The sequence below is a fragment of the Knufia obscura genome (assembly GCF_036327395.1).
Source record: "Knufia obscura strain CCFEE 5817 isolate CBS 148926 chromosome Unknown scaffold_23, whole genome shotgun sequence".
NCBI classification, from domain to species: Eukaryota; Fungi; Ascomycota; class Eurotiomycetes; order Chaetothyriales; family Trichomeriaceae; genus Knufia; species Knufia obscura.
In genome coordinates, this window is record NW_027042709.1 from 113091 (window position 1) to 136103 (window position 23013).

At 48.2% G+C, this 23013-nt stretch overlaps 4 protein-coding genes across 4 annotated transcripts; 3 read left to right on the forward strand and 1 right to left on the reverse strand.

The window, feature by feature from the left end:
- Window positions 1-5377: 5377 nt before the first annotated feature.
- On the forward strand, window positions 5378-6777 carry PMZ80_011017 (uncharacterized protein; the record flags this gene model as incomplete). Its single annotated transcript, XM_064879405.1, has 2 exons — window positions 5378-5788; window positions 5839-6777. 2 exons carry the CDS (start codon window positions 5378-5380, stop codon window positions 6775-6777), a joined length of 1350 nt encoding a protein of 449 aa, XP_064724844.1.
- A 962-nt stretch (window positions 6778-7739) lies between these two features.
- Window positions 7740-10970, reverse strand: PMZ80_011018 (uncharacterized protein; the record flags this gene model as incomplete). Its single annotated transcript, XM_064879406.1, has 3 exons — window positions 7740-7959; window positions 9876-9882; window positions 10475-10970. The coding sequence occupies 3 exons, from the start codon at window positions 10968-10970 to the stop codon at window positions 7740-7742; spliced, it is 723 nt and encodes a 240-aa protein (XP_064724845.1).
- Window positions 10971-11824: 854 nt separating this feature from the next.
- Window positions 11825-13411, forward strand: PMZ80_011019 (uncharacterized protein; the record flags this gene model as incomplete). The annotated part of the gene is made up of 1 exon (XM_064879407.1): window positions 11825-13411. The coding sequence occupies one exon, from the start codon at window positions 11825-11827 to the stop codon at window positions 13409-13411; it is 1587 nt and encodes a 528-aa protein (XP_064724846.1).
- A 7348-nt stretch (window positions 13412-20759) lies between these two features.
- On the forward strand, window positions 20760-22412 carry PMZ80_011020 (uncharacterized protein; the record flags this gene model as incomplete). Its single annotated transcript, XM_064879408.1, has 1 exon — window positions 20760-22412. One exon carries the CDS (start codon window positions 20760-20762, stop codon window positions 22410-22412), a length of 1653 nt encoding a protein of 550 aa, XP_064724847.1.
- Between the last annotated feature and the right edge of the window lie 601 nt (window positions 22413-23013).

Here is a 23013-nt window from a genome sequence, read left to right on the forward strand (position 1 = left end):
CCCTCGTGCTGGGATGGCCTGCATCGAGACTCGAGCGACCACCGCAGCCACGTGGCGTTTCCGAGCTTGGTGCAGGACGGTGCTTGTCCCGACGGCTATCCCTGGCGGCTCCCCACGCTTCTGTACGAGGTATCGTGGCAAACGACGGTGTTTGCCAACCGCTCGGGGTCTTTCGTGTTGGCCAACGGCGATCCCACGGGATTCGGCTACCACGGCGACTTCATATCGGGCTGGGACCCCTCTTTGTTGCAGTCGGCCGGAGAACAGTGCACCGACTCTAGCGGCGACATCTCTGCATGCAGCTTGTTCGACGTCGAGAGCAAGCCGTGTCAATTTGCACTTCCAGCCGAGCTTCGGGCGGAGGACTACCATGGACCACGGATAGGTTTGCCAGGAATTGGTCTGCCGTACCAGCACCGGGAAGCGGCGGTCGAGCTCCTTCCGTACTGATCGCATGGACAGCCAACCATGTCGGTGTCGGATGACGCACGTCAGCCTAGCGCAGGACCGGCAGACTGGTATTATGATCGGCTGCAGACAGAGCGAGACCCTCCTCGCGTATGGGAATAGCGGCGCGATGTTAGATAGAGATACTGTATCAGATATAGCCACGCTCTGATGCTAGCCAGCTCCCTTCCGAGAGTGCCTTCAACTGTAGGTGACACTTTCGATGCTGCGAAGCCTGCCTCCTGAGGCGTGGTGCTGAAGGTATATCGGTCTCAAAGATTGCACCGAAGTTCGGTTCCTTCCGTGCACCATCCCGGACCTTCATCGAGAGGTCGACGAGTGCGCTCACCACGCTGATGCGCCGAGGATTTCGAGGATTTGAGTTGTGAAGTTGTGAATGACACTTCTAGCAGATTCGTTGTCTTCGTGTAGGAGTGAGACTGTCGCACGATGGTGTCGGTGACAGGTTTGTTCACGTTCCATCCGATCGACGTTGGTGCCATTCAAGCTGCGGCGTCTTCCCGTTGCTGTGGTGAGCACTCTGTCCGAGGCTAGATTTGAAACACATCTCATTGTGTTTCAGCACGTCCAAACATCTGCTCCGCCCTCATCCAGCATCCCTTGGTTACGACACAGATCACCGAGGATATGGAGCTCATCGAGAGTCCGCTTGGGTTTTTGTTCTGACGCAGTTGTCTTTTAGACAGCTAATGCTCATGTGTACGTCCACCGCGCTTGGAGCATCCCGCCTTGATCAGTATAGAGCAGACTGATGTTATAGATTGTATCGAGAGTCGAGGTGTCCTCCGGTGCTAGTGCTGCACATCACGACGCTCAGATAGATTGCGTGCTTCTATCGGAACAGAATGTTTGCAGTGTTGTGCTTTCATACCATGGCCAACAAATTTGTCGGCGGTACGTTTCAATATTGCAAAGGATCCAGCTACAGCAAAGACTACTCAACCTGGCATCCTGACCCGTGTTGATCACGTGACTCAAAGCCTTTGGTACAGCCTCGTCCACTAATCTTTAGCCTGAACTGCGCCTTCGTTCCAGCCAGAGGCCGGGGCTTCCCAATGGCCTAGCAACCAGCGTTTGCACTCCAACCATCACTGTAAGGCCAAAATCGTGGTCGCCGACTCCCTGGTCAGCTAGCTCTGTCATCACGCCGCGCGTCTGTGTTCACCGACTTGGAGATCTGCTTCTCCGTTCTCGACGATGCTGTGTCCTGTGCTCACCCTCGTCAGCTAATATGCACTACTACGGGCGGTACTGCAGACGCGGCTGGTTGGGCCACATGCCTGCGGTGACGGAAGTTGACGACAGATGTGATCTTCGTTGCCTCAACTTGCCCACCACAAGCCCCACGATCGGTACGATGGCCACTACCAAGCCGACGATGGCGAGGACCGTATCTAGCGAGAACGACATGGCGCGAGCAGCACCACTGCCTGATTTCTTCTCTTGTGCGCGCGTGATCGACCCGTCTGCTTGACCGACGAAGGGACAGAATGTGAAAAGATGAACAGCCATATCTACAAAAATGGACGGGAGGGAGTGCAAGGGGCTTGGAGGCGCGCGTTACACAGCATAGTTGGTCCGGCGGCTGCCATCACAATGTCTCGGTCTGAGATATGATGTTTGGTGCACTGTTGCACCGTATGCGGGCAAGGGGCCATGCAAGGGGTCCTGAACACTATCCCTTGTGCGCCTCCATTCCAAGGACGTATCCAACTGACCGACGTCCAAGTGACACACGGTCGCGGCAAGCTTTCACAGTGGACGTGAGCAGAATGAGAGATGCCGACAGCCGGTGGTACCACCTGATGGTGCGCTGAGAAGGAAGCAGACTCTGCTCGCCTTATCAGCGCCGACGAATTCATGAAAGGTTCTGGAGCGATGTGAAGAAGAAAGACCGCGCGTTCTTTTTAGCCATCGCAGTGAAGTCGAGACTGGTGTTCAAGGTGATGTGGATTAGTATGGACCTAGCCGGTCTGCCTTGCATCTGCTGCTGGCTAAATCATGCTAGTGCTTCTATCGTCTTGGAGGTCGTGCAAGCTGAACCGGCACCTGGAGCCACAAGCATCAACGAATGATCGCTTACAGATGAAACCATAAGCGTTAAGTCGTTATCAATACCACCAGTTAATATCACTCTTATCCTTTATTATTAGACTATTCTAACCGCTAATACTAGCCCCTAATACTTATACTAATATAAGAGTAAGATTATTTCGATATATCTCTTTAGTTAGTATCTTTTCTTTATAGTATAGAGTATAACCCTCTCTTTTTATTATAATTTATACCTCTTCCTTTACTAATTAACCTTATAATATAAGGTTTAACCTAAATTTTAAGATATAAAGTACTCTTTCTAGGATTATAGGTTTTCTAGTTACTTATAGTCGAAGTTTAACTTTCTTATACTACTTAATCGTTATAATCTTCTCGTCTCTTTACTTTAGGGGTATATTATAAGACTCTAGCCTTTAGAATAGGTCCTTATAGATACTAATATAGCTAGTAGCTACGCTATCTAGGTACTAAGTGCTAACCGGGTCTAGATTAGTCGAGTAAAGAATAATCTCGTCCTCCTCGGCTATATAAGCCTCTAGCTTATCCAGTTATTCATCTTTCTTAGGGGCTTTCCCCTTTTTTAGCTTAAGGTGTGGGTGCTTTTTCTAGTATTTCTTAGATTTATACCCCTCTTTCTTGCAGTAGCGGTATATAGGCCTATTAGGCCTTACCTAAAAGGCTATAACTATATCGTCTAATTAGTTAGCCTTTCTTTGCCGAGATTCGTCGACTAGTTGGCTAAATAAGGCTACTAAGTCGATTTCCGGACCTTCGTGCGTTCGGTAGCTTTAGCTTATAATAGCCACCGTATTTTCCTATTCCGAGCTAAGATTTAAGAGAGTGTAAGCTGTTATAACCTTAGAAGGTATAGGTAGCTTCCGAGCAGTAAGTTCGTCTATTAGACGTTTAATTCTAGTAAGATAGGCCTCTATAGACCCGTTATAATGCCCTAGCGTTATTGTAAAGAGTTCCCGACTAGTTAGAAATTCGGAACTAAAGCCCTTTAGTTTATATAGGGCCTATAGGCGGTTCTATAGCTATAGGGTATCGTTAATATTACGGGTTTATAGTAGGGGGCCGTCTTCTAGTAATAGCCTTATAAGGGCTGCTGCTTAGTATAATTAGGTATCTCTCTAGGCCTAGTATGCTTAATAGGCTTTATCTTATAGAATAGCTGGTTCCGGGATAGTTATAGGGCATATAACGTCGATATAGCCCTTTTATATTAGGGCTACTAAAGCCTTAAGAGACTAGATATCCTAATTAGAAGAGCCTTTAAGCTTTAGGAACTTTAGGCTTAAGCTGTCTATTATAGGCGGGTAACGGTGCCTATAGGCCGGAAGAAATTAAAGAATAGTGCCTAAAAGATTGGCTAAGCCGGGCTTATAACCTGTAGAATTATAGTAGGTAGCGGTAGGCGAATATTCGTAGAATTACTTATATTCTCTATCTAGAGGCGATATCTACGCTATCTATAGACCTATAATAGGTACAATGAATAGGAGAGGTTAATTAGCCCCTTAATCTCGTTCTTAGCTAGCCGAGATTAGTAATCTCGTTAGTAGAGATCAGTATCTCTTTAACCGAGATTAGTGTCTCTTTAGACGAGATTAGTATCTTACTATAGCCGAGGTGAGTAGCTAGAGTAACTATAGCCTATCCTTACCTATATTTAACACCTATAGCTCGAGCGGTAGGATACTAAGGCAACGATACTGCGGCGGGCCTACCGTGTAATCTTTTCCCGACTGTAAAAGAGATACGACGCCCGTCTCGAAGATCTAGTTCAACCATTAATAGATATCCACAATTTCTAGTGGTCTACCGATTAGGTTAAAGCTAAGCTAAATTTTCTTTTAGAGTCCGGATCACGACTGGAATGCTGGATCGAGGATATATATACTAGGGCTATCTTTTATATAGGCAGCTCGGTAGCGAATGAAGTGTATAATAATCCACCTTCTTCAAGAGAGGTCTAAATTTCGTCAGGTGGGAGCACAGTATCCCGAAGCGAGGTGAAAACTACCATACAGCCATGCGCCATCTAGAATCGATCGACTTCAAGTCAAAGGCCGAACGACTTGTCCTCGAGCCACGCTGTACCCATGTCTCAAGTGACCACGATCTCTTATTCCCGCAGTGATGCTATCACTCTTTCCACTCAGTCCAGTATCCTCAAGACCACTCCTTTCTACCACTTCACAAGTCCAGCACTGCAACGATTGCAGCCTCGTCATCTTGAGACTTGAAAGAAGTGGCTTTCCGCTGCTTAGCCTAGCGCGTCTTCATCAGACATGCAAGCTTGCGCCACGAAACTTCTGCGCATATTGGGGTGAGCATCGGTGAGGCACACCACCCGATTATCAAGATGGCCGCTTTACCTGCCCAAATTCGTGTTTCAGGCGAACACAATTATGATCCGGGAAGTGGCTAATTCTCTGCATTGAGCCTTTTTTTAGTGCTGCCACACCGCCCTAGCCGCCCGGGCCGGTAGGACCCTGAGTTGCAAGCACAGCTCGAGCTCTTGCTTTCTATGGCTTCGTCGGCAGTCACGGCTTGCACGTTCTTTGCGAATTGCGACGGCTTGAGTGGTTGTCACTGAGTACACAGAGGCCCATCTGTGATGATGTCAGTGGCTCGTCCGCTTCTGTCAGAAGTGCAGGTCGTCCAAATATATGCCGCCGTTTTTCTCGTGGACAGGTTAAGGATCGCATGTGGTGGCATAGGCTCGAGACAAGTCTGATACTAATCAAAACTAGACATAAAAGGTTCTGGGCTACAATTCATCCCTTGCAACATAAAAGTCCGACAGCATAAGATCTATCCTCGGGAATTGTTGCGCAACACGAACATGACAAGCCCAAGCTCCCAAACCAGCAGATCTCTTATACAATCCGTGTCTGCAGCAGAGCGGCTTGATTCGAGAGGAAAGCCTACTGTTCAAGTCACTCTAACTACAGAAAAAGGCCGCTTCTCCTCGTTGGTTCCTTCCGGCGCGTCCAAAGGTGATTATGAAGCTATTGAGTTGCGAGATGGCGACAACTCAAGATATCACGGTCAAGGCGTCACGAACGCTGTCAAGAATGTCATTGACACGCTAGGTCCGAAATTGATTGCGAAGAAGTTCTGTGTCGGCACTCAGCAACGCGAGATCGATGACTTCATGTGCGAGCTCGATGGCTCAGACGATAAGAGTGCCCTAGGCGCCAATGCTATTCTCGGCATCAGCATGGCTGTCGCTAGAGCTGGGGCCGCCGCAAAGGTACATTTTAGGACGTCTTCATGAGCTAAATCTATGCTAATTCGAAACAGGGCGTTCCATTATACGAGCATCTAGCTCAAGTCGCGGACCGTAACTCCCCATACGTGCTGCCAGTACCATTCTTCAATGTCTTGAACGGTGGCGTCCACTCCGGTAATCCCATGGCGTTTCAGGAGATGATGGTTGCGCCTGTCGGCGCCACCTCGATGAAGGAAGCAGTTCGGTGGGGTTCAGAGACATACCAGTCGCTCAAGTCCATCATAACGTCCAAGTTTGGCAAGTCAGCTATAGGTATAGGAGACGAAGGTGGTTTTGCACCGCCTACATCAGAGCCGCACGAGGCACTCGACTTGCTGATCGCGGCAATCAAAGACGCTGGTCACGAAGGTAAGATCAAAATCGGTGTAGACCCTGCAAGCCAAGAATTCTATGAAGAAAAGAGTGGTACATACAACCTGGGTATGAAGTGGGATACAGCAAAGTCTTTGTCTAAGGAGGAAATGCGGACTTTGTACCACAAGCTGCTGGACAAATACCCGATCGTCTTATTGGAGGATCCTTTTGGACAAGATGACTGGGAAGCGTGGACTGCGTTTAACGAAGAGTGTCCGGTCGAGCTTGTGGGTGACGATCTACTGGCCACGAATATCAGGAGGATCGAGGAGGCGCATGAGAAGAAAGCGTGCAACGCACTCTTGCTCAAGATCAACCAGATTGGCTCCATCACTGAATCTATCGATGCAGCAAAGAGGGCATACGAGCTTGGCTGGAGTGTATTTGTGAGCCACCGTAGTGGTGAGACCACCGACGACTTCATCGCCGACTTGACCGTCGCCCTTGCTACAGGGCATCTCAAAAGTGGTAGTCCTTGCCGAGGAGAACGTGTTGCCAAGTACAACCGTCTAATGGATATTGAGGATGAGCTTGAGGCGAGGAACATACCGAACAAGTTTGCAGGTGTAGGTTTCCGGACTGCTCACCAAGCATAAAACATTTTCCCCCAGGAGCGCATTTTCGGGGTCTTGATGGACAAGCACATAGCCAACTGAGCAATGAATAAGGTACAATGCCGGTAAGCTTAAGTGGCTTTAACCTACGTCTGGCTGGGAAAATTGTTGTTGCGCAGTACCCTGGGGTCCGGAGGCCACCAACTAATACATTGCGTCTTGTCACCTCTTGTACTCGTGACCAGATCGAGTCCTTCTGACACAGCGAGACAGCAGGTCAGATTATTGGAACGTGTTGCAATTCTCGTCCTACATACTGGTATTGACATGATTGTAGCGAAATTGTGGCAGTATAGATAAATTACGTATCAGCGTCAGGCTGCTGGAAATAGGTATAAACAACAGCTTCATAGGTACTCGTGAAAAGGCTAATAACGCTTTTTATGAAAACTGTTCGAAGGCTGCTACGAAGCATGCTCCAATCCTTATGATTCGTCGGTGATCACTATTGTTTCCATCTGGATACTGAGACCAACAAGTCTGCATGACCTTATCCACTGACCACCCTGGTAGTAAGGTGTTCAGGTCTATGTGTCATGCGGCAACAGGTATGCAATTCACGCTAATCTGAGTGAGGTTGACCGCACATCTTTCGGTGTGAGCAAGTTGCAGGGGGAGATTTGCCGTGTCAATCGATAAATTTCCGCTTCTTGGTCCTGGTCAACATACTCTTCGTATGCCTCGTCCGAGTCATAGCCACTATCGGGATCTGACTACGGACCGCCCAACGCCCAACGCCCAACGCCCAACTCGTGATTTCAGCCTTGCCGTCGCACATCAGGCTGTCATAGTAAATTGTATGAGGGAAAAAATTAGGCCGGCACGCCTTAAATATGAGAGGGACTGTCATTGCTGCTGTCATTTGCTTGCTGAATGAAGCTACGCTAGCGATTGGTATAGACTATTCGTAGTGTTGAGAAACGGCTGCTGCGCAAGCTACCTATCTACTCTTGCTGCCTGGCCCTCTTGATTTCCTGGCTGTCGCCCCCCAGTAGTGTAGTATAATAGCCCGTATTCTGCCTCTTACGCATTACTCTTCCCGTTATAGGTGGTGCAGTCGACGCTGGAGGAGGAGGTTGGAGAGGGGGCTCAGACTGCGATCGGTCGTCGTGCGGTTGTGAGTCTATTGCGACGAGAGGCTCGTCGTCGTCTGAGGAAGAGGAGCTGGAGGAGGAGGAGAGGCAATAGACGGGGGAACTACGTAAGCGCACAGTTATATGGCTTCTAATACTGTCTTACAGTTGTGACTCTCGTCTTACTTCCTCTCTTGCTGCTTCTCTTGCTGCTTGTTAAACAGCACGAATTCTGTCATCTCTCTCTACCCGATTAGCTAACCTCTCTCGCCTGAGTGCTTCTTTCCTCTTACGCTTAGCTCTAATAGCAATTTTCTTACGGGCTGCCCGCGGCTGATTATTAGGTATACCTATAGGCAGTCGTTTAAAGGCGAGAGTGGAGTGACCGTAGTCGAGGTACTTTTGTAGTAGTATCTATAGTTGTCGCTTATACCTACGAGCAGCGTCGCTTAGAAGTTAGTTACTAATAGCTATCACATTATAGAATAGCTTCTAAAGGTCGGTCGGTACTGGGTTAACGTCTAGAGGGGGAGGAGGAGGAGGTCTTACTTTATTAGCGACAACGTCTTATAGTCGCTACTACCTGCTTATAACTATATACGCGTCGGTCTACTACCGTAGGTATACCATTAGCTTCTCGATTAGATAGCTACCTTTATAAGAACGCTTTATATCGTGAGCGTAAGGAAGCAGCTATTGCTTGCGGAAGGCGCCTATATACGGAGGTAGCTAACTCTAGTTAATAAGCCTTCGCTACTACGGTGCGATCTACTCTCGAATAGCCTATACTATCATAGATCTTGTCAACCGAGAGAAGTACTTCTTATCGATACCGGGCACGTTAGTAATACGTAACAGTTCTAATTACTCGTTAAAGTCTCTAAAGAAGTCGTTAACGTAGGCTATTAGCCGCTTAGTAGTACTATAAATAGACAACTAATAGTTAGCAACCTTATAGATATTACTATTAAACTACTTAACGCGAGAGGTAGTATACTAGCTAATATTCGTAAGATACTTAGTATAGCACTAAATTAACCTCTACTTACGCCCTCGCCAACTTATTAGGTAAGTCTTATCTACTTAGTATAGCGTATCCTCTAGTGCTTACCGGTTATTAGCTAGGTACTACTCGGTATTAGATTTAATATAGGCCTAGTAGAGAGACTTAATCTAGCTTATTTAGTCGCTAGTATAGTAACTCGTCGCCTAGAGATATACCCTTATAGACTAGACTATATACTAATTATAATACTGTAGTTATAAATTAGGTAGGTACTTTAAGCGGTTATAGGCACTAGTTATACCTATAGAGAGATCTATTAGCACTATCGCTAGCTCTAGAATGCCCTTATATAACTTATCTCGCAAGCACTAGAAGAAGAAGGCGTATGACTCTACGTCCTCCTCTAGTACCTACGAGAAGGCGATAGGGAAGGTCTAGCTAGTACTCGACTTGCCTATACCGATAATAAGAGGTATTCCTTTATTGTTAGTACGAAACGTTGTATTAACGATAAGCAGCGTATTACTAGTATACCGTTAAATAACCTCTAGCGACCGCGTGCACTAGAAGAAGATCTAAACGATCTTAGTAACAGTATAACTATTAGAATTAGTGGTAATCTGTTTACGTAGGTAGTACCGCTAGCTAGCTTCCTTAAACACTGCGACGAGTACGCCCGCGCAGTCTTCTTTCTTTAGGTCCTTTGCAAGCCTTATCGCTAGGTTATAATATTACTTTAGAGTTATAGTGCTATTAATACCGTGCTTAAGGAAGTAGGTACGAGCCTTAGAATAAGGTATTCTCGACTCTCTAAGTAACCGACCGATAGACTCTATCGCTTAATAATCGTTAAGTATCCTCTTTAACGATAAGTATAGTACCGGGTTACTAGGGAACGGATAACTAGAGTGCCTCGCGGGGTTATATATTCAACGGCTAATCTAGTGCTTATCGTCGTAGTCTAAGTCTAGCTTACGACTATAGTTAATATAATAACGAACCTTATAACTAGTCCTCTAATTAGGACGATCTCGAGACCTATTAGACTTAACCTCTCTAGTTACCGGGTCCTTACGTATAAGGGAATCCTTTAGCTTATACTTATTAGCCTTCTACTTACCGAAGTGCTTATAGTGGATTTTAATACTACGACTAGCTCTAACTTTAGTAATAATAAACTTAACTCTAATAGTAAGACCGTACTTATTAAACCGTTCTTTTACGACCGAGCTAATCGTATCCCTAGGTGCTACTTCGAAGACCTCTCCCTCTCTAGGATACTCTAAGCGACCGGCTAGCAGCTTTATATAAGACGTCACCTAGGTATCTCGATAAGCAGGCGATAGAACCCGCTAAATTAGACTCTATCGCAGGCGAAGAGCGACTGCTGCGTTTAAGTTGGCCATTGCGCTTTAAGAGGAGGAAGACAAGGCAAGAGGAGGAATACTACTATACTAGGCTGCGAACTACAACACTACGGATTTACTATACCAAACGGTTGACGGGCTTCACTGTCGACTAATTAGGCAAGCAGCAAGTAGCAATATACAAGATTCATCCTCACATTCAAGGCGTACCGGCCTAATTTTTTCCCTCATACAATTTACTATGACAGCCTGATGTGCGACGGCAAGGCTGAAATCACGAGATTGGGCGTTGGGCGTTGGGCGTTGGGCAGTCCGTAGACAAATCCCACTATCGTCCTCCCAATCGTTGACCTTGTCGTCCGCCTGGGCTGCTTTGTCCTGTTCACCACAGGTCACTGATACAAGTACCCCACTGGAGTCCGGGAGGTCTTCCTCATCCTCCTGGTTCTCAACGTCCTCGACGCATTCAACATGCGAGCTTTGCACAAGCTCACTTCTTATTGTAGGTCTCGACATTTGTGGTGGATCACTGTAAAGGCCTCTCAGACTGGCTTGGTGATATGCCTGCTCGAGATTTTTGTGAGTAGCCAGTAGGCCAACCACGATGCGAAGCTCGAAATCGTGCTTGCGGGACTGGTAGGTGATTTTGTCGGTGTTCGTTCGCAGAAGACGGTGAGCTATGTACAGGTCTGCTACGCCTTGGTCCTGTCGCTGTGATCGAACGTTCATTGCTTGAGCTTGTTGATCTGAACGCATGTGATTCAACTTCGATCTAAACATTGCTTGATCTGATATATTTCGTCTGTATGGCATAATAAGTACTTATTTCAGAGCAATGCTCTTATCGCATAACAAGGGAACGGCTCGTTCGGAGCAGAAACCACGGGTCCAAACTGTCACATTCACACATGCTGTGAACCCTCGACATCTCAGTCTACGAATCTGGGCAGATCGACAGGGAAACGCGGCATGACATAATCGACGAAACCGCCGAGCCTGTAACCACTGGTGTCGTGCTGAAATGCGGACTGGGTTGTGCTCATCCAGATTACGAGCATGCAACGTGACGGGTGCTGGCACCGTTCAGAAAGGTAACCAGAGCGCTTGACCTGCCTTAACAAGGTTGCGACCGCTCACGTTGGTCAATCCCGACGATGACTGGAAGTCGACAAAAGGCGGGGGTGGCGGGTAATGGCAAGGGCCTCAGGACTTCGGCAGACCTGCCGCGTAGCGAGTTTCCGCCCGGCCCGTGCGGTCGCCAAGGCATCGACCCCCAGTACGATGCCGCAGCTTCACATGTGGCGCATCATACATTCTGCCCAAAGATGTCTTGGTTATGCCATGCTAAAGACGATACTGCAATGATGGATCTGTTCTTACCCTTACCATCCAGGATTGAAGGCTTTGTTCCTCGTCTGCATTCTTCGTAAGTCGAATAATCCTAGTGGCTTGCGGATTTATCTTGTCGTCACCAGCATTACCTGCTCATCATCCATTACTCGCATGGACCAAGTTGTTATTCTTCAAGCATAGCGCAGGCAGACTATGCCGCTTGGCGCCTGCAGAAATAGTAAAAAACGGTCATGACCCAATCCGGACTCCTACCAGAAGCCGTATGGCGGCGTGGTAGTCGTAAAAGTTCTGTGCACAATGAGCCAAGAGAACAGCAGTGTCTGGATGAGTGCTTGCGACGCGGTACACACGAACGTAGAGATGCTGGACTGACAGAGCTTGCTGCTCCTGCGCCTGTCGAAGAAAGCGAGCACGGCAACGACTTGGAGGACGAGCAATCTCCCGTTGAAGAGAAGCGGCGTAGTATTGCTCAAGGGGACGATGCTGGACTGACAGAGCTTGCTGCTCCTGCGCCTGTCGAAGAAAGCGAGCACGGCGACGACCTGGAGAACGAGGAGTCTCAAGCTGGAAAAGATGCAGATAGGAGTATGTCAGGCGACGAGGGCGATGAAGGATTGACAGAAATGGCAGTCCCGGTGCCGTTGGCACATTCAGACTCTCACAGTCACTCTCACTCGAATGATCATGAACAGGACGAGGAGGAGGCTGTGGAAAAGGGCAGTCCAGGTGTGCCACAGAAGGAAGCGTCACGGTGGGACGAGCTTTCAACGATCTCGTGGCTCATTTTTTTCTCGTTTTGGGGCACACTCGCCCGCATGGGAGTCGAGACCATCACGACCTACCCATACGCATCAGTCACATCAACGGTACTATGGGCCAACCTTGGCGGGTCGCTGATCATTGGCTTTCTCATCGAGGACAGGAGGTTTTTCAGGGCAAGCGTAGGGCCTCTTGACAAGGCTGAGAAGGACGAATTGAACGACCACATTGATCAACGCAAGAAGACGCTGCCACTGTACATCGGCCTTGCGACCGGATTCTGTGGAAGCTTTACCTCATTTTCAACATATATCACTGATGCGTTCCTCGCCCTGTCCAACGACCTCGCTACAGCCAGTCCAACATCGCCCTACCATACTATTGCCCCCGCCGAGATCCTGCTCCGCAATGGCGGCTTTTCCTTCGAGGCAGCTATCGCCATACTCATTCTTCACCCGATGGTAGCGATCTGTGGCCTCAAGACTGGCGCTCACATCGCAGTTGGGCTCGAAAAGGTCATGCCCAGCCTTCCGAGCCGCTTCATTCAACGTTACCTCGACGTCTTAATCGTTCCCATAGCCTTTGGCTGCTGGTTGGGCGCAGTCCTTCTCACCATATGGCCACCTGCCTCAGACTGGCGCCGTCGTGCAACCATGGCACTGATCTTCTCCCCCCTCGGTTGTCTCCTGCGCTTCTACGCCAGCAAACATCTGAACTCGCGCATCCCCAGCTTTCCTCTCGGAACATTTGCGGTCAACGTTTTCGGTACCTGCATCGAAGGGATGTGCTATAACCTCCAGCACACGACCAGCATTATCGCGTCTGTGTCGAACGGCGATGCCAATCCGTGTGCTGTGCTTGAAGGGGTCATGCAAGGATTCTGTGGTTGTGCAACGACGGTGAGCACGTGGGTCGCGGAACTCAATGGTTTGCGGCGGCGAAATGCATGGTTCTATGGCCTGATGACCGTTAGTGTTGCTTTGGGTCTCCAAGTAGCAATCATGGGGTCTGTGGCCTGGACCAGCGGATTCAACGCCCGTTGTGGCTACAGAGCGTAAATTGGTAAACAAGGATTGGCCGCCGGGCGAGCCGGATTGTACAGGATTCACAAATGTCGCCCCAAATGAGCAGATACACGTGTGTTCCGATGCTCAGACTACATTTTCGGATTGTTAACAGTGCTTTCCACAACCAGTTCCTCGGTGTTTTGTGGTCTCCAATTATATTACTGAAGGTACGCATGGTTCAAGGCCTGGCCTTAAACCTAATCAAGAAGGACACTCCCATAATATCGATTTGATCAAATCAGAGGTGTTCTAGGCAATAGACCTAGGCGGATAGAGGCGAGCTCTTAGGCTACTTGTTAGTATAGAAACGAACCTTGAACCATCGAAACAAGCACCAGGGAGGTTTCAGAAGGGCACAGGGTTTCGCAAGTAACGAGCACTGATCATTTAGCCGTGTTACGTGGAGGTCATTATTTGATGCCAACGTAAGTAGGTAGCATCGAAACTGACTATGACTAGCCGCAATATTGGACCAAGTGCTTCTGGGACGAACGTAACATGTTGAATAACTCTGCTTAAGGGTATCGAGAAACTCCCACCGTACGTAGCACCGTGCCGTTCGCCAACGGTTCCGCCTCATCCGTACTCCGGTACCCCTTCCAAAATGCAGCAATGCTGGGGACTCCACAGCTAAACTCGAACTCGTGGAGAATAAGGAGGCAAAACATCAATTTTCAATCCTTCGAACGACCCCAAAATGTCACCAGGGTCGTTGTGGAGATCTGGACTCGTATTACCCATAGCAACTACTAAGTCTCTATCCAATGGGACTTGGTTGTACGGAAGCGTTGATGGGAGGTACCGCTCGACGAGTCGAATGCCAATTCCTCCCCTCTCGAATCTGCGTGTCTTGCCGTTGCGCTCTACAGTAAGTTTGATCCGCATACTGTAGGCTTGGAAAATATTGTATGTCGTGAACTCCGGGACGATCGAGTCTGGACACCTCAATAAGTGTTCTTGGATCTTGGCTCGCACTCTGGTTCCAATATCTGCGCCCAGCCAAGTCTGAATCTCGACCAGAGACAGCGTCCGTGGATGTCGAGTAGAGGCTAGCGGGTGAAGAGGCTGTAGAAGTTGATGCGGCAATGCTGCTGGAACGTACGACATCTGGACTGTAGAGTTGTGCTTGTTTCATGGCGTCATCGTTGTACGTCGTTATTGTTGGATGTTCAGGACTTAGAGACCCCTGAAATAGTACCCTCCTCGTCACAGGGACGATACAGGACCCTTGAGCAAGTGTCAGTGAGCGTATATCCGTCGATGTGCAATTGTCCAGGCGAGCCTTTGTATGTTGGATCAAATCTATCGAGAAGGACTTGATTTGCAGATCTCCATTTGTGCATTCGCTAGGGTGATTGGTGCTCTCCTCCAGTGTGTCCTGAGTAGCATTTACCAAGATGTGAACAGGAGCTGTGTCGCTTAGGATCAAGACTCTGGGCAGCTCAACAGCAATATTGATCTGAGATTCTGGGATGGTCTGTTTAAAATGAGTGTTTATCGCGCATCCTTTCAGACGATTCCAGGCCTTCTTAAGATTATCTCCCAAATCATGACCCTCTGCGTAAGACCCAATATTGATTGTTTGGCTTTCGGAACTGGCAGCTGCAGTATCGTAGAACGAAGTGGTAGCCGCAGCGCCCGCCTGACGTAGAATGATTCTTCTGGCATGAGTGAGGTTTTGCTCACCAAGCAGCAAATAGCTAGCTGTTCGAATGAGCCTAGCTTCGATGGTGTACTTGACAGAACACTGATTCTTGCCCCAGTACTCGAACGTCGACGGCAGAATGTGCGATTCGGCATCTGCGGATCCAAGGAACGGACTCTGTGAGTCAAACCAGCCAAACTCGTGTTGACCTTGCACGGTGTCACAGTACTGGGCGTGAGATGGAATTTTGAAGGAGAATGGCCACGAATGCTTTCCTGGCTGAAGGGGAGACCCGCCTTGTCGCAATATGATATGCTGTCGAAACAAGCACGCTGATGACCTCCTATCACGAGGGTTGTTTGTCGCGTCTATCTGTGAAGACCTCCCCACAAAGATGGTATGACCTTGGAAGAAGATGGAAATTGTCTGAAATTCCTCTTCCTTCTTGGCATGAAGCTTGACTATGCCACAGATAGTCTCACCAAAACTGTATGGGATTGCTGGAGGTCTTGAAAGCTCAATTGACAGAGTCATTACTTTTGTCGTGGATGTTGTAGAATCAGGTTTTGAGGACAACCATAATTGGGACTGACACAAGTCTGATGTGTGGTTCACAAGAAACTCTAGACTGTACAAGAGCTTGTCCTCACCTAGCTTGAGGCTTCTTTCCGGAATCTTGTGACTTCCTGCCACTTGTGTCGTGTCGCAGCAAAGCTTTCTGCATATGGTAGTCCTTGTCGTGGGGCTAGCCTATGTCATGATTGGAAATGATCGACCGGATCGGACGGCAAGCACACGAGATGCGCCTACACCCTTGCCGGCTGCATTTCGGGACCAATTCGATTCGAGCATCGTGAGAACTTGTGTCTCCCCCTGCACTACATACCTATGAACGGGTTGACTTCGTCATTAACAAATTGTGTTGACCACAATAACGGCTCCGACATGTCGTTGTTCATGCCAAGATGATAGGGTTCAAATTCGAAAGGATTATGGGCTGTGTTCGCGCCCGGCCAGCCATACCGTGACGAGGTATCATACATGTTGATTGACATCGAGTTGGCAAGGTTGTCGCCCCTGGATATCAACTCGGAAGCATTAGTGGCATGTGTTCGCAGGACAGAGTTCTCGTTAATGTCCTGGTCGGCTCGGCAAGATCGGGTCCCGCGGTGGTTGCTCGTCGCTCTAAGCCCACCCATCATGTCCAACGGAAAGGCTTCTCGAAGTGCGACCAAGCAGCTGTTCATGGATGCCTATTTTAGGTGGCTGAAAAGGTAAGTAGCCTTTTGTCGCGATGTATCGTCGCAATGTTGATGCCTAGCAAGAGGTCTGCAGGCACCACTCTCGGCTGGCCTGTAAGCTGAGAAGATGTTGATCAGACGAATGACAAGGGACAAGCCATCAAAAGAGCGCGAGGTTGGAGAGGAGGAGGGGGTGGCGGCTGCGTGAGTGCCTGCGGTGAGGTTCTAGGGGCGGAATAAGGGGAAGAAGAGGAGGAGGAATAGGGGGAAGAGGACGAAGAGGTAGGGGTGGCACCTTCGGGACCCCGGTGGTGCGCTGGTGGTGCGCTGTGTTTGGCCTTGTGCCGTCCTTCTTTTGTTTGTGGATTTTTTTCTTTTGTTTGTTTTGATAGTTTGCGGCGCTGCGCCGGCGCTTCGGTTGCGCCAAGGTGGCGCTTCACCTCCTCCTTTTCTTTGGAGGTGGGCCTTGGGGCTTAATCGCATTCTGTTTTTTCTTAAATTCTTCTAGAATGTCTTTTGCATTCCCTAGATCTCCTTCTGATTGCTATGTGTCTTCTGTAGTAGAGAATCCCTTCCAGCGCACGAGGAAGAGCTCTTTCCTAGCTTTTGAGATTCTCTTTTTAAGTATGTCTTCTACCTCCTACTACTGGTCGTCTTCGATGTTCATAGGCTCCGGCGTCGCTGCACCTTCGCGGCGTACGTACGGCTCTAGTAGGGAGACGTGAAAGGTGGGATGCAGTAACCCATACTTCGGAGGCAGTTTCAACTTATAAGTATTATTACCCGCTCGAGTAATGATTTCGAAGGGCCCTAGGAAGGGATCAGCTAGCTTCCCGTAGGCTGCTCTCATACGGAGGTACTTTAAGGATAGCATATCCTCCTCCTCCTCCTCGTCCTCACTCGCCAGAACTTCCTCGACGTCCGGCACCCCGCCCCCGCCAGGAGAGACGATGTCGCGATCGCTGGCCGGAGCCGGCGAATCGCCTGTCTCGCTCTCCTCACCACCAACAGGTGATATTGCCGCTGGGCGACGGCGGAGGAGAGGCGCAGGATCACCACCGGAGCGGCGACGGGAGGGCGTTGGGTCTTCCTCTTCCTCAGAAGAAGACGACAGGCCAAGAGACAGCTGGCGCTGCTCAGGCCACACAGGCAGGGGTTGGTCGTGCTGCACCGGAGGTCAGCATACGAGGCGCAGGAGAGGCGCAGGGTGGAAACTTATAACTCTTGCATAGAGTTCGGCCAGCACGCGAACAGCGTGGGTGTTGAGCCCAAGCTCAACGCCAGTGGCAGCGGCAGGGGCGACGACAGCGGCAGCAGGCGCAGGAGCAGCGGCGGAGGGGCGCAGGGACAGCTTAATGGGCGAGGCGGCAGCCTGCGCGCCAGCCAAGGTGTTCTCGAACGTATCGAGAGCCGTTTCCAGCTCATCGCCCGAGACACGCCCTGACTGGACGCGGCCAGCCAACCTCACCAGAGACTCCACGGCGGAGACCATATTGGCGGGGGGCTGAGATATTAGCGAACGTAATGCGCAGGCGAGGCGAGAGCGCTGCACTTACGGGGAGGCAGTTCTTGCGGCCACTTTAGCACCGCGTACACCGCACGGACCGGCTAGGCTTAACGTGGCAGGGCCCTGCCGAGGCGCCGTTGGTACCCTGGCGCAGAGCACGCACACAGCGAAGACACCACGTTTTCTTGCCCGAAGGCGGTTTTACCCGAAGGCGCTTTAGAGGCGGCGACGGCGGAGACTCGCTAGCGCTACGCTGGGGCGGCGGACGCTTACCACCACTACCACTACCCAGAGAGCCGGCCGCGGTCGAGCCGGGCGCGGAATCGACTGTTGCAGACACTGCGACACATTAGTATAGGCTTAGCGTAGGCGCAGCGGAAGAGATGCCAGCCGTTTCTTACTCTTTGTGAAAATTATGTAGCGAAGAAGAAAACGAAAATAAACGAAGCGACAGCGAACTACATGTACATTCATGGCGCGTCACTACCGCACAATAATGCGTTGCCATACAATTATCATTGTGTGGTGACAACATGTAAGTAACAAACAACAAGGGCAAAGTAAAGGAATCAAAGTGAAAGTGTCACATATGTTCAACGCAGGAGCAGCGCCTGCGCCGCGAAATGAAGACAGACAGGTCAAATGGTCAATCAAGATTACTGGGCTCGGGACGAGCGCCTTGTTGGAGGGAGGATAGTTGTTACAGCAAGGCTGTACAAGTGAACTCCGTTCGGGTGAACGGAGATGGATGACGCTATGCGCATGGAATGCGCATGGCACGTGATGCACAGGCTTATCGCCTGCGCCCTCGCGCTGAGGAACTTCACTTCCTCAGCGTTCAGTCGATATCAGAAGATAGCGGTAATGGAGACATTAGCTAGAATCACTCTTCCCTAGGCTCAAGCAACCCCTATTGTGATAGTTACTGTATAACCGTAGCCTTTAAATAAATGTTTCGCGTAGTATTTAAGATTATATTATTAAACTATAACGTTTAAAAATAATCTAAAATAAGTAAATCTAGTACTAAGCTCTTAATTTTATCTTACCTATAACTTAAGTACTATAAACGACTCTTTAATCGAGTTTAAGTCTAAAAATTAGAATAGTAGGTATTTAAGACGTACTCTAGCCTACTTATAGAGAGGTTAGATCTCTTTTATATAATATATTAAGTAATTATCTATTATAAGTACTCATCTTAGCCTTAGAAAAGCTTTATATTTACTTAATACCTTTATAATAAAATCCACGAATCTTATACTGTTGAATATAGGCAAGAATAGGCTATAGGTACTCTAGCAAAGTGGAGGAACAAAGTTAGAGTTAAGGATTGCTGATCTCGCTAGCCAACTGGCTAGGCCAATCTAGCCAACCGGCTAAAAGACTAGCTAATCTCCACTTCCCCTTTCTACCCCTTTCTATAGGGGTTAATAGGGGTTAATAGGGGTTATTTCTTGCCACTCTACTGTACCTCCTATAGGTATATAGATAGGCTAGATACCGCCTCTAGATAGAGAATACAAGTCATTCTACGAATATTCGCCTACCGCTACCTACCATTTTCCACATATACCATTAAACGAGCCTTAGAATATCTTATAATAGAGATACCTATTAATACTAATTATAGGTAATATTAATTAGTTCCTTAATCTATTTACTAATAACTATTATATCCTATATACGATACCCTTTAGTAATTAACCCTATTATTTATTAAGGCTACGTTTATGTTGAGAATCTTAGGTACTTAGGTCGAATCGCCATATCTTGCGGGTACAATTGTACTTTTGCGGGTTGTGGCGGTACCACACTTTTGACAGTTTATTATATACTATTTCGTTAAGGAATACGAGTTATCTAGCCGTATAAGTAGGTATAAAATGCGCTTAGAAACCTATATAGTGCTTTATCTTAATTTAGGTATACCCTCTCTTTTGTTACGAATCACGACCGACCTGCGGCCACTCTAGGTATATGGGAAAGTTAGGCGGACGCCTAGCACGTGGAGGTAAGGCGCCAGGGTCACGTGATACAAAGTGATCAGTGTGATCACCATGATCAGTCGTGATCAGTACTGAGCACGCTGAGCATACTGAGCAGCACTAAGCAACAGCACATTCATTACTAGTATATAGGATACTACCTTTCATAGTTCGTCAGTCTTGTTACTGACTCCGTAGTCAATCTCAATCACCTTACTTAACCCCTTAAGCACTCCATCTTACTTATTCTAGCTAACTATCCCCAAACACGTACTAACTGCTAAACCAACGCCTTGTATCTAACCTCCTTAGGTTCTACCCTAAGAGTAAAGGAGCATCGTGATATCTTTCTTCTTATACGTAAGATTAAGCGTCTTAAGATAATAACTAATAATAAAAGTATTAAGCTAAATATTAAACTCGTTTATAATTAGTGTTTATATCTTATTAAGTATTAGTAACTATAAAGAGCTAAATATATACTTTTCTAATCTCTTTCCTATAGCGGATACGAACTTACACGGTCTTCTAGTACTTAAGTATAAATCTAGGGAGTATATACTAAATACGGTAATATTATACTTTTATTTATTAATTTACCGTTTAGAAATATATATTTAAGCGATTATCTTATCTATTAAAGTAGTTTATAATAGATCTACGATAAGCTAACGCTAGGAATTATTATAGCGGGGTTAGTAAGTAGGTATACTAAACAAATAATACTAAAATCTAGTTATATAAGCGAGATATAAGGCGATAACGAGGGATATAAGCTATTATCTTCTAATCTATACTAAAATTACTATAAGGATCAAAATTCGCGCTCTTAAGCTAAGACGCTAGCAACAGGACAGTAGTTTTGTAAACGACGATAGACCTCATCGGTCTCATTCTCTAACATTACATTTGTTCAAATTTGCCATTTAATCTTAACGCATTTGTCGCCTCTTGCAGCATGAAGCGTGCTCATCTTCGAATACTCGCACCGCTAGGAAGGGCTGGCGGCCCCCCTTTTCGTCCAGCTGTGACGGTTCAAAAACGTGTCGCAAGCTCGCAATCATGGAGGAATGGCAATGCACCGCTACGCAATTTTGTGCCAGTCGCTACTTTAGCTGCTTTTGCTATAGTGACCACAACGTCCTGCTTCTACCGCAAAGATATACAAGCTGAAGCTCTGGCAGAAGAAGCGCCTAGGAAGATTCGCATGTCTGAAGTACGCAAACATAGCCGCCGATCAGATACACGCTGGGTAGTTCGCGATGCCAAGGTGTACGACATTACAGATTGGATTCCGAATCATCCTGGTGGGGAGGTTATCCTGCGTGCTGTTGGCGGCGTGATCGATCAATACTGGGATATCTTCAGTATCCACAAGAAGCAGGAGGTGTATGACATCCTCGAACAGTACTACATCGGTGACGTCGACCCACGAGATCTCGTTGATGGACATGTACCACAGGATGACGTTGAAGATCCTTTTGAAGAGGACCCTCCACGTGATAAGAGCCTGAAAGTTCACAGTGCCAAACCCTGCAATGCTGAGACACCTGTCGACGCCCTCGATAAGTTCATCACGCCGTCAGAGAAATTCTATGTTCGAAATCATCTATGGGCTCCAAGATTGGATGAGAAGTCGCACCGCTTTACCGTCGAATTGCCGGATGGAGAGGAGAAGGAGTACAGTCTAGAGGATCTGAAGAAGTTCAGGCAAGTCGATGTCACTACCACATTACAATGCTCGGGAAACAGGCGGAAACACATGACTGAAGGCTCGAGATACGCAAATGGCTTACAGTGGGGCATCGGTGCAATGAGCACTGCACAGTTCACAGGTGTGAGGCTGCAAGATGTCCTTGCCGATGCGGGCTTTCATGCCGAGGACGCAGAAAACGACGATGTCAAGCATGTGCAATTCCAAGGTGCAGAAGCATATGGTTCATCTATACCCATCGACAAGGCTTTGAGTCGACACGGTGACGTCTTACTGGTACACAAGATGAACGGAAAACCACTTGGTCAAGACCACGGTTTTCCTTTGAGGGTCCTTGTACCTGGACATGTCGCAGCGAGAAGTGTCAAGTGGTTAAAACGAATCACTCTGTCCGAAGAGGAGAGTCAATCGCAATGGCAGCAGAGAGATTACAAGTGTTTCGGACCCAATCAAAGTGGTGCGGACGTGGATTGGTCAACCGCTCCGGCAATACAAGAAACACCCGTACAAAGCGCTATTGTCTCGCTGAAAGACCTGCCCAAGGGTGATAGGCTGCGACAAGTTTACGGTCTCGAAGAGGATGCTATCGAGGTCAAAGGCTATGCCTTTGCAGGTGGTGGACGTGAGATCGTTCGAGTTGATGTGAGCCCAGATGATGGCAGATCATGGACACAAGCCGAGCTTTTGCCAGATAATGCAGTAGGCTCTAAGAGGTGGGCTTGGACACAATGGAGGCTGGTTTTGCCAAGGCGCTTAGCGGGAAGGAGTTTTGTTGTCAAAGCAGTGGATGAAGGGTACAACATTCAGCCTGAGTATTACGACCCTCACTACAACTTCAGGGGGAATTTGACCAGTGGTTGGCATCGTGTTCCTTACACGAATCGGGACTATTTCTAAGCTAGATCGAAACCTCAGGAAGGCCAGGCTACGGATGAAAATGCAACAGCCGCATAGCAAGATCAGAAGAGCGATGTGGCAGCCACGAGCCTAATTCCACGCAAGCTACTTTCTATAGCTACTCTATAGCTGCAACGTACATCAATTTACGGACTAACCTGCAAAAGCAGTTGTAAACAATTCTATCTCATTTCCACGTGTCTGTTGATCTGCATGCTTGACGCATGACTCCAACTCTTTGATGCTTCACGTCTATTACCTCGTTGTTCTGGCTGGCGAAACCACCAACATTGGAGGGATATTTGTGTACCTTCAAGGGCCCAGTAGTCTATTACACATAGACTGGAATAATAATGTGTTGCAATTCTGCAGCAGGCTCTTTCCCATTTGCAAATTAGCAAAGCTAACTACGGTCGCTAAAACCAACTTTTGACTTGCGCCACGGGCCCCTAAACGGGGGTCTCGAGCTCCTTCCGGGCGTTGGGCGTTAGAGTTAGAGATCATGTGCTAACGCCCTGCTTATTGCTCCTCCGCTGGTCACGAATAGTTGTTTTTTGTTTCGGCTATGAGCCGTTTCAGTCTGCCCTCCTGTTACCGTTGC